This window comes from Marmota marmota, unplaced genomic scaffold, assembly GCF_001458135.2.
Source record: "Marmota marmota marmota unplaced genomic scaffold, marMar, whole genome shotgun sequence".
Lineage (NCBI taxonomy): Eukaryota > Metazoa > Chordata > Mammalia > Rodentia > Sciuridae > Marmota > Marmota marmota.
The window spans coordinates 767,114-784,109 of NW_026000221.1; the positions used below are offsets into that span (position 1 = coordinate 767,114).

General features: G+C 51.8%; 1 protein-coding gene across 7 annotated transcripts; it reads right to left on the reverse strand.

Annotated features, from left to right (window-relative positions):
* Positions 1–760: 760 nt before the first annotated feature.
* Positions 761–16,977, reverse strand: Rnf44 (ring finger protein 44). Of its 7 annotated transcripts, none has more exons than XM_015488516.2 (11): positions 16,765–16,977; positions 6,230–6,380; positions 5,850–6,039; positions 5,283–5,450; positions 4,671–4,847; positions 4,349–4,510; positions 4,136–4,260; positions 3,781–3,868; positions 3,572–3,693; positions 3,337–3,436; positions 761–3,149 (listed from the first exon to the last, which is right to left on the reverse strand). In XM_015488516.2, exons 2-11 carry the CDS (start codon positions 6,334–6,336, stop codon positions 3,087–3,089), a joined length of 1,302 nt encoding a protein of 433 aa, XP_015344002.1. In that variant the 5' UTR covers positions 6,337–6,380; positions 16,765–16,977; the 3' UTR covers positions 761–3,086. The 7 variants fall into 7 exon arrangements, with proteins under 7 accessions (XP_015344002.1, XP_015344001.1, XP_048648241.1 ...); XM_015488515.2 differs by lacking the exon at positions 16,765–16,977 and adding an exon at positions 11,226–12,043; XM_048792284.1 differs by lacking the exon at positions 16,765–16,977 and adding an exon at positions 10,361–10,793 and having other exon boundaries at positions 761–1,798.
* Positions 16,978–16,996: the final 19 nt, after the last annotated feature.

Sequence of the window (16,996 nt, forward strand, 5' to 3'; positions counted from 1 at the left end):
CCTGCAGCACTAGACATCATTCTGGATAAGAGGAATGTAAATTCATTGCCTATCAGGCACTTGAGGTGTCTCGGGCACTTCCTCCCCACTGAGCCTAGGTTTGAGGAGTACAAGTTCCTGTGGCTTCACTGGGGCCTGTGAATGGGCAGCATGTAACAGTCCTATCAATCTCGCCATTACGGCTCCCTCTCACAGTGAATGGTTCAGGTTTGGGAACACAACCAAAACTGGTCTAAAAAGACTTGAGTCCAGAAATTCTATGGGAATTTGATGATGCCCAAGTCAGAAGATGAAAGAGACCTTTTCCCCTCAGGACAGGCCTGAGCAGCTGTAACAGAAGACCATCTTCGAATTCATTTATATTTTATTTGCTGTGGTGCTGGGGATCAAATGCAGGGCATGGCACAGGCTAGTCAAGCACTCCACAACTGAGGTCTAACCCCAGCCCACTACCTCAGAATTTTAAGTTGGAGCCACTAATGAGAATTTCCCCCTACCCCCCTCAAATTAGGTAGAAGGAATCCTGTTACTTGCCAACAGAATCTCACCTAATTCACATTTGAGACAGGTGCCCAGGAAAAGTAATCACTAAACTGACTTGGCAGGCCACTCTTGATGAGGTGCTGCTGACTACCCTAAAGTTCCACAGCAGAAAACAACCTCTTCTACACCCCCAGATCATCTTTGTCCCCGCATCCACACCCTCAGCTTGACATCATCCGCCACTTCTCACCAACGAACACAGGTAGCCAAAGGCAGCTTGGTGGATACTTGGTATACATCATACATTTATTAGTGAATATCCCTCTGAAATCAGCAACAATATTAAAAAAAATAATGATTGCACTACTTGGTCAAGCAGAACTACCAACTTTCATTTTAAAAAAAGTACAAATCTGTTAAAAATTTCAATCAGTATACACATATATATAATACAACATACTAGTTATGTTAAATGCTACAAACCAATGTGAATCCAATGGAATGGAAAAAACCACACATTTAAGCTTTAAGAACCATTTTTTTTCTCTATATATTAGCATTTTCTCAAATACATACATGGGAAAAATGAGGTAACTGTAAAATGTGCAAGGAACAGGGCCCCCGAAATTATATATATATATATATATATATATGTTACTATATATATATAAAACCTTTCTAACACAGAACACAGGCGCTGGGCCCAGCCAGGGCTGGGGGAAGGTGCCCACTGTCATGCCTAGGCCAGAAGTTGGTAAATAAAAGAGTAAACAATGACAAGCCCCCACCACAGGAAATCATTGGTAACATGGCATCTATAGCAAGGTCGGCAAATCACAAACATCCTAAATAATTGTTTCATAAATCTTTTTTTATGATGATTAAAAAAAAAAAAAAATGTTGTTTCCCCCCCAGTAGCTGCTGTTGGAATCATTGCTGCAGCCAACACACAATCTGTGAGCCTGTTTCCGCCTGCCCCAGGAATGGTAAGGGTTTGGAAAACCTTTTGTTGGGGTGGGAAGGGAGGGGGGTTTTGGAAAGGGTGGTTCTTTGTGTAAAACACGTGGGTTTTCAACACTGCTATAAATATAGAAACGTCACCTGGAGTTATATACAGTAAGACTTTGGGTTCTCCATGGGGGTAGGACCAGGCTGACAGGTCCCGTGGCAGGCTGGGGCAGGTGGGAGGCAGGGAGCCAGGGCAGCTGCGGGGAGAACGAGGGTGGTTGGAGCATCCCTGAGGCAGCAGGCGCCAAGGGCTACCTGCTAGGATGTGCCGGCCCCACACGCGGTTCGTTCAGGGCAGCAACCCCAGCTGAGGGTAAGAGAGGAAAGAACAGGATCAGAGAAGGAAGGTGGGGAGCTCAGCCAGACCCTACAGGGGCCTCCTCCAGACCTTGGAGGGCAGGGATCAGGCTGGGAGGGGTCCCCTGGAGGTGGAGGTCCATACCCTCCCTGGTCCCCATCCTCCTGGGATTCCTTGAAGGAGACTCACCCAGGCAGGTGGGAGACGGGCCATGGCTGGAGAGGGAGAAATGCCCTGAAAAGCGTACGGTCCCAGTAGGCTCTAGGGACGTGTGCAGTACAGTGCATGGCAGTTATCAGCTGAGCACAGACCCCCCCCAACCCTGCCCCATGACTGCCAGCCGCCCAGCCCAGCCCCAGCCGCACACATGCAAGCAGGCTGGGCGGCACCACTCGACCCTTCTCTGCCCCCTGGGCATTAGGTCCTGGTTGGTCCCCATACCCCACCCCCTACCATTAAACCAAAAGGAAAAAAAAATGTCTTAAATATCCACACCCCCAAATCCTACACGCATTTTTGGGCCAAATGAATAAACAAAAACTGCTGCTCCTCACATTCATGCAAAACAGGGGAGAAGATTGGGCATGGATCTGACCCCGTAGCTGGTGGAGGGGCAGCCACCAGGAGTACAGGGACCCTGCCCAGTGTGTCCCAGCTTGGGCCTGTCTCCCATTTGCTCAGGAGGGCTGTCTGGGCTGTCCTCCAGCCTGGAGACGGGGCTGGAATATCACTGCGCCTGTGGCGAGGGTCCTTGAGACACACAGATACACCCTGCAGAGCAACCTGTACAGAGCTGGCTGCCCGAGTCAAGCAGGGGGACTCAGTTCCAGGTCCTAGGAAATAGTCTCATACCACCGTCTGTCCACATGCCTGGCAGTGCCCCTGGGCAGAGAGCACACCGCTCAGCGCAAGAGACAAGATGACCCAGGACGGCGAGCCCGTTGCCCATCCTGGGGCCAAGGATCTCTATCAGCCGTAAGAGGGGAGCAGACCCCTGGCTCTCAGTGCCAGCAGGAAAAAGAAGGACCCGAGGGTGAACAGGAGGGAGACTGAGCTGGGGATACCCAGGCAGCTCCTTGGCGGGCAGACAGGCAGGCAGATCGGGGAAGTAGTCTTTGGAGCTTGGCAAATGCAGGGGCTTATTGCAGGGGCTTCTCACAGGGAGGACCCTGGCACCAGCTCTGGAGATGCAGGTGGGAATGAAGGGGCAGGCCTGGGCCATTCCCTCCCCGTCCTCCCTGGGTCCCCCCGAGTTTCCAGAGCTTCGGGCAGGGTTCTCGTGGGCAGCTGTGGGGCTTCACTCAGCCTCCCTGGGCACCTCGGAGGCATCAGCTCGGCAAATGGGACATGTCCGGTTAGCCTAGGGGAGCAGCAGCAAGTCAGGATTCACTCTCACTTGTCCTCCGTCCCACCCCTTTATGTTCAGCTGCCTGGTGAGGACTTGGTCCCCGGAGCCAGAACTTCTGGATGATGGCAGGGACAAGAAGAGAAGTTCTCTAGGCTTGCCCTGCCCCTCACCATGGGAGGAATACCTGGGGCCACAGTACCTTCAACCACTTGTCGACACACTTGGTGTGGAACTCATGGTTGCAGGGGAGGACTCGGAGTAGCTGCCGCGCCTCAAAGTCACTGAAGCAGACCACACACCTGGAGAGGAGCACAGTGTCACTTGGCTGCACAATGATGGCTGAGGGAAGGCTCATCAGAGTATAATTCTCCTTGAAGGGACTCTCAACTGCAGCCCAGTTGTTCAGGGGCAAAAGATGGTGGTATGGCACTCACAGTGTCTGCTCTGACTGATGGCTGTCTGGGTTAAAGCGGTAAGATGGGAGCTGCTCTATGTCTGCTTTGGTGAGGCCTCTGGGCTTGGCATCTCCCAGCCGCTCGGCCAGGTTCAGAAGGGCCTAGATAAAGGCAGAAGGGGAGGGTCAGTAGCACTCAGGGCTGGAGGTCTCCCAAACCCCACCTCCCAGCACGGGAAGCCACGGAACCTCATAGTTCTCCATTTCCACATCATCCACATCCAGATCCAGGCTGATGGTGGGCCCCATCGCTGTTGGTGACATTGGCAGCATCGAGCTAGAGAAGGAAGGTATGGGGTCCCAAAGTCAAGGTTAACATGGGGTGGGGGCGGGAAGAGCACAGAACTGCTCCTCTAATTCTTCCATGAAAAGTCCACAGCTCTGCACAGTTTACAACGGGGACCCTGATGCTTGTTCTAGGATGGGAACTCAACAGAGCGTTGTGTGGATGTGGCTTGCTGGGGATACTAGATGGCTTCGGAGGACCTAAGGTCTCCAGGACAATGGGGTATCACAGCTCTGGGGCAGATGTGCTGGTACTTACAGGAAGTAGGGCAGGAAGCTTGGGTAATAAGGTGCTGGCGGCGGTGGCGGTGGCGGTGGGGGCAGTGGCTGTTGCAGGCGGTATCTCTGGGTGCTCAGTCTTCGTGGCACCATGTGGGAATATGACTGCAAGAGGGGGACCGGACATAGGTCAGCCTGCAGGCCGCTTCCTGAATGCCCCAGAGCCCGGATGGGAGGTGGGGCTGGCACTTACCATCCCAAAAGACAGCTCCTGGTGCAATGGATCATGGGGCAGGTAGTGTAGGGGTACTGAGGGGGATAAGGCTGGGCCTGGGGCAGAGGTGGAATAAGTGAAGCCACCCAAGGGGTGCTGTTCCCCACGCAGGTCTACATCATTATCGAGCCGCTGCAAGGGCTAGAAGTGGTAGGGGTGGTAAGTCACAGAAGTGATAAAAGAAATGCCCAACCCTCCCCACCACTCTCCCCCCTCTAGCACAGACCCAACCCCAAGACTCACATGCCCAACCCTCCCCTCTACTCTCCCCCTCTAGCACAGACACAACACCAAGACTCACCATACGGGGGTGCTGGGTCTGCAGTGATACAAACTGCCCAAGAGGCGCCATGTGGGCGGGCTGGGGTGGAGGGGCTGGCGGTGGCGGGTGCAGGATGTAGTGGTCACTGGAGATGAGGTGGGGGTAGGTCTGGTAGGGCACAGGGAGCTGTTGCATGGTGCACGCCTGGATCAGCTGCTGAGAGAGGGGTAAGGGGAGGGGGAGGCTGGAGAAGGTTCTGGGCTAGGCCTTAATTTGTGATGAGGGCCACAGGCTATTCCATCCAGCTAAAGATCCTCATTGTAATACAAACCCAGTAGCCTCAGTGGATCTAGAAGTCCCATCTCTGTCTTAGGCTCCCAGGAGGACATAGTATTTTAAAGACCCACAGCCTTCACTCTAGCACCTCTGCCAATGTAAGACACTGGGTACAGGGAGGTCCCTGAACCTGAAACGCTCTATCACTACCAGTGAGCATGCTTTGATACTTCTTTTCAGGATTACGGACTGGAACCGTGACAGCCTGGGGGAACACGGGAAGCTCAGCTCAGTTCAGGGTTGCTGCGTAGCTGTCCTGGGGAAGATAGCTGCTTGAAACCGGGGTGAGGGTAGGAGAAGAAAGCACCCACTCACCGGGGGTGGGAGGCAGCAGAGGGGGTAGTGCTGCCCACTGAACATCACGGAGCATGCTGGGAGCTGCTGGGCACTGCAGCCAGGGATGTGTTGGCTTGTAGGCAAGGGGAAGCCTTGGGTGGTCACTGTGGTGACTGTGTAGGACAGAGGGACAGGTCCCTGGTGCACCTGTGAGTAGAGAGAGAGCCAGGGAACTATAGGGAGGCCCCACCACTCAGATTACCCTCAGGAGAAAAAGTCCTGCCAGGCTCAACTCCCAGGTTCCTGTCCCTTCTCAGCTAGGGACCTACCCAATTACAGACCAGACTATTCCCTGGCCCAGGGACCCCAGGGAAGGACCTCTAGGAATTCAGGAAGGGTACCTATCTCTTTCAGTCATTCACTCTGTGGCCCCAGGGAAAGCCCTGCCTTTGTTTGGGCCTCAGTTTACCTACCTGTAAAACAAGGCTAATAATGTCTCCCACAACCATGTAATGAGTTAAGCAAGATGAAATCAGGGTTTTGTAGCCTTTGCTTCTTAAGACTGGTTTGTCAAAGGCTGGGGGAGTGGGCAAGTGTTGTGCCTACCTGTTCGTGGAGATCAACCATGAACGGGCTCTGCTGGGTGGCTGGGTGCAGCATTCGTGGGCTCCCGCCGGCAGGAGCCGAGGCTCGGTGCTCCTCTAAGAAGAGGTGTGGTGGTCGGGGCAGCGGCTGCTGGGAGGGTAAGCGCTCATCCTGGGCAGGTGGGCTGGCCAGGGGGCCCTCGTGGCTGGGGCTGCACCACAGAGAGGAGGCCCCATAGGACTGAAGGGGTGCCACTCATTCACAGAGCAGGGAGAGAAGCCAGGGTTGTACACCCACTGGGGAGGGAAGATAGCTTGGGACCCTGGGCCCCACCCCTCTGGAACCCCAGGCCCTAGTCAAGCTGGCCACCTCAATACCAGGCCTGGGAGATTCCCTCTTACCTTCCCCAGAGCTGGCCTGGAGTGCTGCTAGGTCCTGCAGAGAATCGCCGCTGACCCACAGGGATAGAGGGTGGCCACCTAGTCACTGCCAGAGCCCATGGTCGCATCAGGGGAACAGTGGGTTGGAGGGGCTAGGCCAGGGCTCACAACCCTAGGAGGCAAAGATACTGAGGTGTGGATAAGTCCAGTCACTGGCCCCATTACAGGCTGGGGAGACTCAATCGAATCACTGCAATATGTCTGCAGGGGCCAGTGATATTCATTATGCTCCTGGGCTCCATGTGCACCCTCAGAGTGGCCTGCTCTGGACCCTGGGGGCCAGGGATGACAGATTACGGACAGGCTCTGCCTGTAAGGAAGTAGGCCTCAGCTTCCAGCTCTGTGAAATGGCATCAAGTCCCCTCAGAGTTCTGGCTAACACTTGTTGGGGCCAGCTGGTTCCAGCAAGGATCCTAATGGACAGGGCTCCTGGGTACTGACCCCTGGTATGAGGACTTGGGCAGGACCTTCCCTTTCCTTTTGCCATGGGCTGCAGCTTGGCCTCCAAACACCCTCCCTTCCATTTGGCTGGCTCAGAAGGGATCCCAAAGAGACCTGGAACCCAGTTCTCCTCCCACTATCACCAGGTAAGAGGTTCCAACCTGTTTTCTGCCATTGGGGGTTTTCAGCTCCAGGCAAAGCAGTGTTTTCTTTCCTTGACCAGTTCCCACAGTGCCACCCCAGTGTGACTTAAATCTATCTACTCTTCAAGAAAGGTATTGTTAGAGCATTTGGCAGAGGAGAAAAACCAAGGATCAGCAAGAGGAAAGGACTGGCCCTAGACCCCACAGTAAGCATTAAAGCTAGGACAGGGGCCACTACAAGCCTGTTCCTGCATCTGAGTGGTTACTGATAGCTTATTGGGTCTGGCATAGGTCCTTGTTCTGGGGAAAAGTGGGGGGTCCTAACACAGCCCCCAAAGTGGAACGTGGGGCCTACTAAGGAAAAAAGGGAAGCAAGACCCTGAGAGAGGAAGTTGAGAAAGAGTGGGCGGGGCGGGACCTCCTCCCCAGAGTCAGAGAGGGGGCCCAGGTGGGGGAAGCTGAGGGACTTGGCTCAATCCCAGGCTTCCATTCATTAACTTCATAGGTTGGGATAAGGCCCTGGCAGGGAAAGCTCTAGAACCTGTCAGGTCCTGCAAAGTTGAAGAGTACATCAAACAGGGTCAGCCCTTTGCTGTTCCTGCCACAGGGAAACCCCCTCTACCGCTTCTCCATTTAACAATTTTCCAATACATCCTTGAGACCCAACTTGAAATGTCACCTCCTTATTTGTCAATAACACAGCCAGGGAACTGGTGTTAACTGTCAGTTCAACATCTTGTTTCTTCCTGCCAATAGCTACAAGAACCATTTCCTCAGTGCTGGGCTCTACAAGCTTGGGCCCTAATTCTGAAAATGAGCCTTCCTAGGAATTATTACCTCCACTTCACAGATAGTGCCTGGCTGAAGCCACACAGGCAGGAGGTATATAGGTTGGAATTCACATTTCTCCCCTAACTCAAGAGCTATGGCACTCAGAGGAGGGTATGGACAGGGTGCAGTGACCACTCTGTGTCTAGCACAGGGCAGGTGTTATAAATGTGCACTGAAGAAAGTCAAACACACAGGTCCAAGGCCACATAGTCTGGCAGTGATGATATTAGTGCCAGTGATTAAAAACCAGGAGATTACAAAAACAACCTCTCAGGGGAGGGGAGAAAAGTGAGAAACTCGGTCCCACTGGGCCTTATTTCTGCACGCCTTCCTCATGTGCTCTCCAAGCCACTCTAGCCCATTTTCTGCCTGCCCACCATAGACGACAGTGTTTGTGAACTCTGGGCATGGGCACATCCTTACCACACATGTATATACATAGCCCTCCTATTTCCTGCTATCCATCTACCAAGCAAACAAGGGCCAAGGGAGACACAGATAACTGAAGCAACAAACTCTTGGCCCATTCCAGACCCTCTTTGGAGGTTCAGGGAACATGGGCACCTACATTTTATCAAATTCCCTAGCAATTTCTATGGCACAGTCAGGTTTGGAACTTCTGCTCTAGCTGATTCCAGAGATCTAGGGAGCCACAGTTCTGCCAATGAGAAATAGTAACAATAAGAATTATAACATTTCTCATGTGCCAATTTGATGAGTCCCCATACAACCTTTGGAGGTAAGGACACTGAGGCATGACCCAGTTTGACCATAAAGCACCCATGTTTAGCCATCAATTCAGTAGTGGCCAGTGGCCTCAACTGCTCATGGGTGCTAATCCCACAAAGACCGGTCTGTGGGAATCTGCTCCATGGCCAGACCTCCGACAAAGGCACCTAGTCCTCAGGAAAGGTAAGTAAGGAGCTGAGAAACCAGACCAGCAGACAGACAGCGTCAGCCATCACAGCCCCATACCTAACACCCCCAGCTTCTTGCTGGAGTCTTGGTTGAAGACTTTAGGTACATGGCTTCCCCTTTTCTGAGCTTTAGCTTTCTTATCTTTAAAAGGGGAACAACCCACTAACTGCCTCCCAAGGCTCCTCAAGGACTGCAGTACAAGTGATTTGTAAAGTTTGAACTCAGTTTGGGTGTGAATGATCATTATCAGAAAATAAGATACAGTGACCTCCATCCCCAAACCCCAAGCAGAAAGAGGGCACTACTTTAAGCACAAGGAACACAGGCAGCAAAGGGGACACACCCACTGCACAGTTGACAAAACTGAGGCCCAGAGAAAGGAAGAAACTTGATATAGGCCACAAAACCTGAGGAACACAATTGGTCCTCACTGGCTCCCTATGCTCAGACTCTCTCAATTCCTTTCTCTCACTGGCATCAATAGCCCAAGGAAGATTTTGTTCCAAGCCGTAAAAGAGGCTGAGAAAGCACTGTCTTTCAGGCACCTGTGAGTAGCATTGTTGTGGAGAGAAACCAGTGAGGCCGAGTTGGAGGTAGCAACTTGCTCAAGGTCAAACAGCAAGGGTGGCCAGCTTAACTGCTCTGCCTTTCCACACTAACGCTCTGCTTTCAAAAACGTTAGTGTAAATGGATTGACTGTCCCCTTTCTAAATCCAACCTTGCCTAGAAGCAGGTATCTCACTTTGCACTGACACTCCCACATCCACCCACTTCCCTGTCAGCCAACTCCCTCAGTCCATGGCCCCATGCAGATACCCTGACCCTTGCTTAAGGAGCCCAAGCCTTTTGGACCTGGGGTCTGCTTGCAGGAAAGACACCCTTTTGCAGATGAGCAAATCAGACCCTAGGAGAATGAGTAAACTCAGGCAGGAACAGAAGCCCCTACCCTACTTTCCTGCCCCACCCCCACTCCAAAGAGTAGCTCTCCAACGTGTGGTGCCTGGAGGCGGTTGAAGGCGGGACCACCACACGCGGGGCCATAAGTCTTTGGCTAGTTCATACTCTCTGGGTGACCTTGGTCAAGGAAATCCCTTAGCTTCTGAAAGTCTCAGCAGCCCCAACTGTAAATGGGGTAGAAATCTCTCTTCCCCGGAATGCCACCCAAAGGCCGCAGGGGACAAGAAAACTGGAGGTCATATTAGAAGGGGGAGGAAAGCCCGGGTCCCTAAGGGGCAGGCTCCTCTCCAGATCTGGCCAGGCGCAAGTCGTGGGGCTCCAGGAACCTTCCACAGCCATCCCTGGGGATGGGGTAGAGATCTGAGACTCGGATACCTGCCCCGAGCGGGGCCTCCCGCGTCTCTTTCCTATTCCTTTGTGCCACGCTCAGAAGGACAGTAGGGGCGGGAGGCCCGACTGCAGCGCCGGGGCCGGAGCGCTGTGACTTTAAGAGCCGAGGATCCTGGACCATGTGCTCGGCGTGAGACAAAAGCAACAACAAAGGAAGTGGCGGCCGCAGGGGGAGGGGGCGGCTCCTTCCTCTCCAACCGCAGCGCTCTACCTCTGGAGAGGGGAGATCCGGCCCGGCCTTGGAGGGCGCAGGGGGGCTTCCCTGATCTCAGGGGTCTCGCTGCTCCCAGTCCCTACCGCCCGTGATTAACCCCTGCAGAGCCAGCTGGATCACTAACCCCATTCCCCAGGGAAAGAAACTGAGTTTCAGGGGTGCGGGAATCGGGAGTTATGGGCCTTGGCCCTGACTCACCTTAGGCCGCCCGGCCACACGGTGACTCCTTTGTTCGCGATCTAGAAAGGCTAGGCCGGGCAGGGGGGCGGGGGGGATGCTGCCTGGACCCTTTAAGAGTCCCCGCCCTGCGGAACAATGTGCTCCCCTCCCCACCCCCCAGTCCGGGGGCAGCCCGGCTCCTTCCGGGGCCCTCTCTCTTTGTTGTCCGCCGGACGGCGTCCGCCTCGCGAGGCCCACGCGCGGTCGGTCTTTCTTGGCCCAGGCCCTAGGGGAGCCGAGGGACGCGCAGGACGCAGTTGGTTTGCGCGGCTGCCGGCGGCTGGCCCTTTAAGAACTGGCCGCGGCGGCAGCGGAATGTAACAAACCCCACATTTGATTCACAACATTCGAAGCGGCGGGGTCGCGCGCCGGGTGGGAGGGGGGCTCGCGGGGGTCGCGCCGGGAGATTTAGGCAAACAGTATCCGGGCCTGCAAGCCTNCTCGCGGGGGCGCGCCGGGAGATTTAGGCAAACAGTAGCCGGCTGCAAGCCTGCGGCGGTCCCGCCCCACGCCAGGGGCTCCTCCCCACGGCAGCCCAGAAAGCCAATCACTCATCGCAGCCAGGCACGTGACTGGCGGACCGCCATCTTGAAAGACAAGATTTTTTTTTTTTAATCTCTTATTTGCTTCCACCTTCGCACTTAAAGCGACCGCAGCAGCCACTGTTAAAGGCAAGGGGCGGGGCAACAGAGCCTGATAAAAAGCTGAAGACCTCGGGGTGCACAAGACCGATGAGCAGCAACTCAAACATGCTATGCAAACTCGCTAACTACTCGCGTTTCTGAGGCTTAGTTTCCCTGCGGGAGAAATGAGTCCCGCCAGCAGAGCCGCAGCCCGGACTTACTGTGTCATGGTCACCTCCTTGGGGACCAGGTGCCGCTTCGGACACTGAAGTGCAATGGGGCTGACCTCCAATGGGACAGGGACAGCCGGATCGAGTACTTAGGATGCTTCAACAGCCCCGGACCAGCAACCTTCCCAGAATGACGTCACCTCCAAGAGCTGCAGCACCGCGATGACATCATGATCCGGTCGCCCCACATCTCCTTGTTTATACTGTGCGGCCCCTTTAATTTAGTGGGACGGCCTAGATTGCCCAACAGACCAATGAGGGGCGATCCATGCAAACGAGCTAACGTCTACCAGGTGGGGAGATTGGTCCTGCGCGCGTTGACGTCACAGAGATAATTAGCCGCCCCGCCCCCAACGTGACCACGGGAAAGGGGTGGGGAACAGATTGTAGTTTAAGATTAAACTGGAGTCACCAGGCACTAGTTACTTTTGGCTGGGCGAGGAAGTTTTGTGTCACGCTTCCATACTTAAATTTTCTATCCCTCCCAGCAGCTATAAAACGAGAGATTATGACAATCATCCCATTTTACAGATGAGGAAAATGAAGATTAATAAATACCTAACCTGGGTTGAGGATGCGCTAGCCTAGCATGTGCCAGGCCCTGGGTTTGATCCCCAGCACCTTAGGGGCGGGGTTGCATGCGCATGAGCCTTCACTCGCCCCACATCACAGAACTGGTAAGTGTGGGGGACAGGCATTTGAACCAAAGCCAAGCCTTGTTATCCTTTGCCTGGATGCCTCCCCAGAGAGACATCATACAAAATGCAGCATAACACATCAATTATATAAACAAACAACAATCAGTAATATGCTAGAGCTGTCCCAGAGCTGGGGACAAGCCTAATAAAGACTGGTGAGTGCAACCGTTCAACTAATAACTGAACCCCTGCACAGCTACAGGGATATTTCCATGGGGCTACTTCCAGGACAGCTCGAAACAAAGTGCGAGCGCAAAGTTTATGATTTATTAAATCTGTGTGATGGACTACAGGGTGGGGCTCATTTTTACGCTGCTTGGGTATTTTGTAACCCCAAATTTGTTTTTTGTTTGTTTGTTTGTTTTTGTGGTACTAAGGATTGAACCCAGGCCCTTGCACATGCTAGGCAAGTACTCTACCACTGAGCCAGCCATAATCTCAAATTTTAAAATAAAAATTGAATCCAAAATACTGAACAGGATGTAACGGTACTATCAATATCTTTAATTAGATATATACATCTGCATAGAATATTTCTGAAAGGATATCCAGGAAACTGATTAACAGTTGTCCTCAAGGAGAACTGAATCAGGAGGATAGACTTTTTTTTTGTATATTAACATATACATTTGCTCATTTAAAAAATTTCTAGAGTACAAGCTACTGGGAAATTTAATAAAAACTACCATATAAGAGTATGTTTTAAGTTTTTTAAGCAATAAAAGCTTTTGTTTTCTCGAAATCGGAAATCACTTTTCAGTAGAAATGTCCATTGGAAGAATCCAGAAAGAAGTTTTGGGAACAGACTTGCTTATCACATATCAAGTAGACCAACAACAAATCAGTATTACTGTGGATGCACATCCTAAAGATGGTACCCAGCAGGGTATTTGCAGATCTCTAAGCAATAGAAGATCCCAGTTCTTGAAACAGTGCTACAGATGTAACCTGGAATGCTGTATTTGTCCAGCACTCGACCACTACACACACCCCAGCTCACACGATGATCTCTTCAGTTGGCTCCCTATCATCAGTTCTTCCTTCACCGCCCATATAATCTTAACCTTTTAATTTTCCCCATCATATAAAAGCAGTTGGAAAACCCTCCCCACATTTAAAGGTGTCTACATCTGTAAGAGCATCCCTTGCTTCAACAGGGGCAGAGTTTGCAGTGACTTCCTACTGCCAACGACACATTGTTAAGTCTTTGGGGTGTACTTAACAAATTCTCGCTGTCCAAACCTTTTGGGCTCACCTCTCCTCAACTCTCTCCCACACCATGGCTTCCCTCTGGCCTTCCCTACCTGTCTTGGATGCCCTCTGAATCCCTACCAATCCATTCTTCTTTTTTGCCCTTTGAAGCTCTGCTCTCGTCTCACCTCTTTCAGGAAGCTGCTTGTGATATCTCCAGCTTGTACTGAACACCTCCATCTATGCACACAGGGCTAGTACCTGACCTTCCCCTCATGCCATTTAATTTGCACATGGCCCTGTCACAATCACTGCGTGTCTTAATAATCCTCTTGCTGGCTGAGAGGATTCAGCCCTTTTAAGTGTGCCAACAGTCGGCCTTTGCTGGAAGTTAGGCAGCACAGGGGTGACCCAATCTCATTTTACAGGTGAATATTTCAGACTCACAAAGGCAAAGTGACTTTGCCAAAAAACCCACACAATACCTTAACCACTTCTCACCCTCAGAAAGGGACTTTCCAGCCATGATCCAACCTCTGACTGTGCCATAATTTTTGTCTAATATATCCTCAACTCCCCCTACTCACCTGTGGCGAAATCCTGTTCAAGCTTTGGGGACAGCTCAAAGACTACCTCTTCTGAGCCTTCCCTAACCTGCTGGCTTGTTCTGGCTTCCTCCCAGCAGAATTGTCACACTGTATCACAATAACAGAAGCCTGTTCCCAGCAGGGCCCAGACACCAGTCCAGGGCCTGGCTCATACTAGGTGATGGATGCTCAAAGCAAAGGCTCTGTACTTGCCCCTCATCCTTGTCCAGGAAACTCTTCCCCATCATCTCTCCTGCACAACTCTCTCTCTCTTTTTTTTTTTAACATTTATTTTTTAGTTGTAGGTGGACACAATATTTTATTTGTATGTGGTGCTGGGAATCAAATCCAGTGCCTCACGCATGCTAGGCGAGTGCTCTACCTCCAAACCAAAACCCCAGCCCCTGTACAACTCTCTTATTTATCCCCTGTGTCTAGGCATGACCAGGAAGTCCTCAGTAAATTTCCAGAGTCCCTTGGAGATCAACTAAGATCAGAGGTCAATAAGATATCTTTTCTGGGCACAAGGAAAGCCAGTCTGGAGCAACGTGAAAAGGGGACATAAATTTATCAGATATCCTAAATTTTCAATACAAGGCAGAAATCCGAACTTTTCTTCAAAATCCTATACTTTGGTGGAACTACAATGTGAGGATGTGGCCTACAACTCCCTATGTAGTGATATGTGCCTCTTTCTCGTCACACTTGCCCCCTTGAAGGCAAGTGCTATTTACTCTCATATTACTAATAAAAGTGGTTCAGAGACAGGAACTCACTGCCCCAGAAATGTGGCCAGTGGGCTCCAGAAACCAAAGGTGGGGGTAGCTTGCTGAGTGTTTGTGGAAAGATGCAGGTGCAATGTGGGATTGATCAGATGATCAATCCCACATGATCATCTGACAGTGAACTAAATGCTATGTGCCAATGTTTGTCCCATTTTACAGATGAAGAAACTTAAGTGAGAGGTGATGAGTCACCATGTTACACAGCCATTAAGAGGCAACCCTAACCCAGGGCCTTGTGCATTCGAGGCAAGTGCTCTGCCAACTGAGCTATATCCCCAGCCCTTAGGATCACATTCTTTTTTTTTTTTTTTTTTAAACATATTTATTTATTTATTTATTTATTTAGTTATTGGCAGACACAACATCTTTGTTGGTATGTGGTGCTGAGGATCGAACCCGGGCCGCACGCATGCCAGACGAGCGTGCTACCACTTGAGCCACATCCCCAGCCCCAGGATCACATTCTTGAAGTTTGGTTCAGGCAAAGCAAATGCCAACAAAGGCCCCCATAATTACTCAACTTGCTCAATAATCAAAAGCAAGACGAGGGGCCTTGTGGCTCAGTGGTAGAGTGCTTGCCTAGCATGTGTGAGGTGTGAGACACTGGGTTCGATCCCCAGCACCATATAAAAATAAAAACAAATACAATAAAGGTATTGTGTCCATCTACAACTTAAAAAAAAAAAAAAAAAGCAAGAGGAGACCACAGAGGTTCAGGGACTAGTGGGTGGCTCCAAGTCACACAGAGCAGATGAAAGCCAGAGGGGCTCAAATCCTAATGCTTTCAAGTATAAAGCACTTGATGCTACTACATTCCAGCTTCCTCCTCCAGAACTCCTTTGCAGCTGGGAGGGGCTTGGGCAGGCTGAGGCCAGAAGAGGAGGGTGTGGTCATCACTTCCTGCTGGGGCCCTGCCCAGCCAGGGTTTCCACCTACTCAGAGCCTGGACAGCAGGCTGCCTTCCTCCCTCCCTCAGGGTCACAGAGCACTCCACTCTTCTTGCATGGCTCCTCAAATCCTCCTCCAAAGAGGCAGGGTACAGTAACCTTCCCAGGATAGAGCTGGCAGGAGATAAAGACTGATGTACCACCTCAGGGGAAAGCAGAGCCTGGTAGAGCCAGTTTAGGACTCAGACCTCCCAGATAACACAGAGTATCAGACTTGAGCCTAGAGACTCAAATACCTGGGAGCAAGTTGACAGGTTCCCTGACAAATCCTCTCTGTTGAGAGCAGGATTGAATGTATCTGAGGCCTTAAGTTTTGGCTTCTTTAAAAAGAACAGTTTGTGCAGATGCATCAGTGGGGCAAGGGTGCTGGGTGTCTTGTAGACATGTCAGGGTATGAGGTTCATGTCTGCAGCATTCTGGCTCCAGTTTTGAGACCCTAGGTAATTTATTTGCCTTCTCTAAATCTTGGTTTCTCATCTCTAAGATTGGGCAATAATGATAGTTCTAATTACAGTGACATTTACTGAGCACAAAGGATCAACCCAGCACTGTTGTTCATCTCCTTTAGGTTTCTAAGAAGTTAGGACTACACTAATGGTTAAATGAAGGAACTGCTCTCTTAAGAGCTCTGTGACCCTGAAGTCATGAACCTCTGTGAGGCTGTTTTATCCAGGTGTAAAATAGGGATGAGAGTACCGATCTCAGTGTGTTGTGCATTTTGTGAGACACTTGCTTAACTTTCTGGTTCCGGATCTGCATTTGGATGTGTGTGTGTGTGTGTGTGTGTGTGTGTGTGTGTAGGGGGACTCCCTTTTCTGACTCACCCCAGTCCCTGTAACTCTCATCACTGGAGCGTCAACGTCCGCAAAAGGATTAGGAACCACGACCCACTGTTCACAGATGATAACCTGCGTCTGCAGGAGTACAGTGTCTGGCTGACTCGGGAGATGAGTTCAACCGAGTGCCCCATTTTTCCTCCACATTAAATATCCCCTTTCACCTCTTCTCCTTTCTGGCTCCCGGCACCAGCTCGAATAGAGCTTAGTGACTTTCAAACAACAGAAGCTGTGTGGTCTTGGAAAAGACACTGATCCTCTCTTGCCCCCTCGGAATTCCAGCTTCCTGAATGCAGTAAGGACGGCTGGAGGTCTGTTCCCTGGTCCGGCAGCCGCTACAGGGCAGGGCCCGGGTCATTCTGGTTATTCCAGTGGCTAGCACAAAGGGCGTCAGTAAAAATGTTTGGGACCGGCATAACGAGGCCTTAGGACTGCAGCGCCTCTTAGGCTCCCGGATGCCTGGATCTCAGGTGAAGCTGGACCCACCTGGGGGGCTGTGATCAGGGCAGGCGCGGGGCGCAGGGCTCAGTGGGACTTGTAGTTGCCCAGGCATCCCCGAGCTGAGGCACTTCGATAGCTGACCGGCGGAAGAGAGCGCCACACTGGCACCCAGATGCACAACAGCTAGTTCTGGCTGTGAGCACACGCAGAGGCCTCGTTGGAACCCCAGCGCTAACTCTGCCAGCCCGCGGCCGCCCCCTACCGCTGCGTCCTCGTT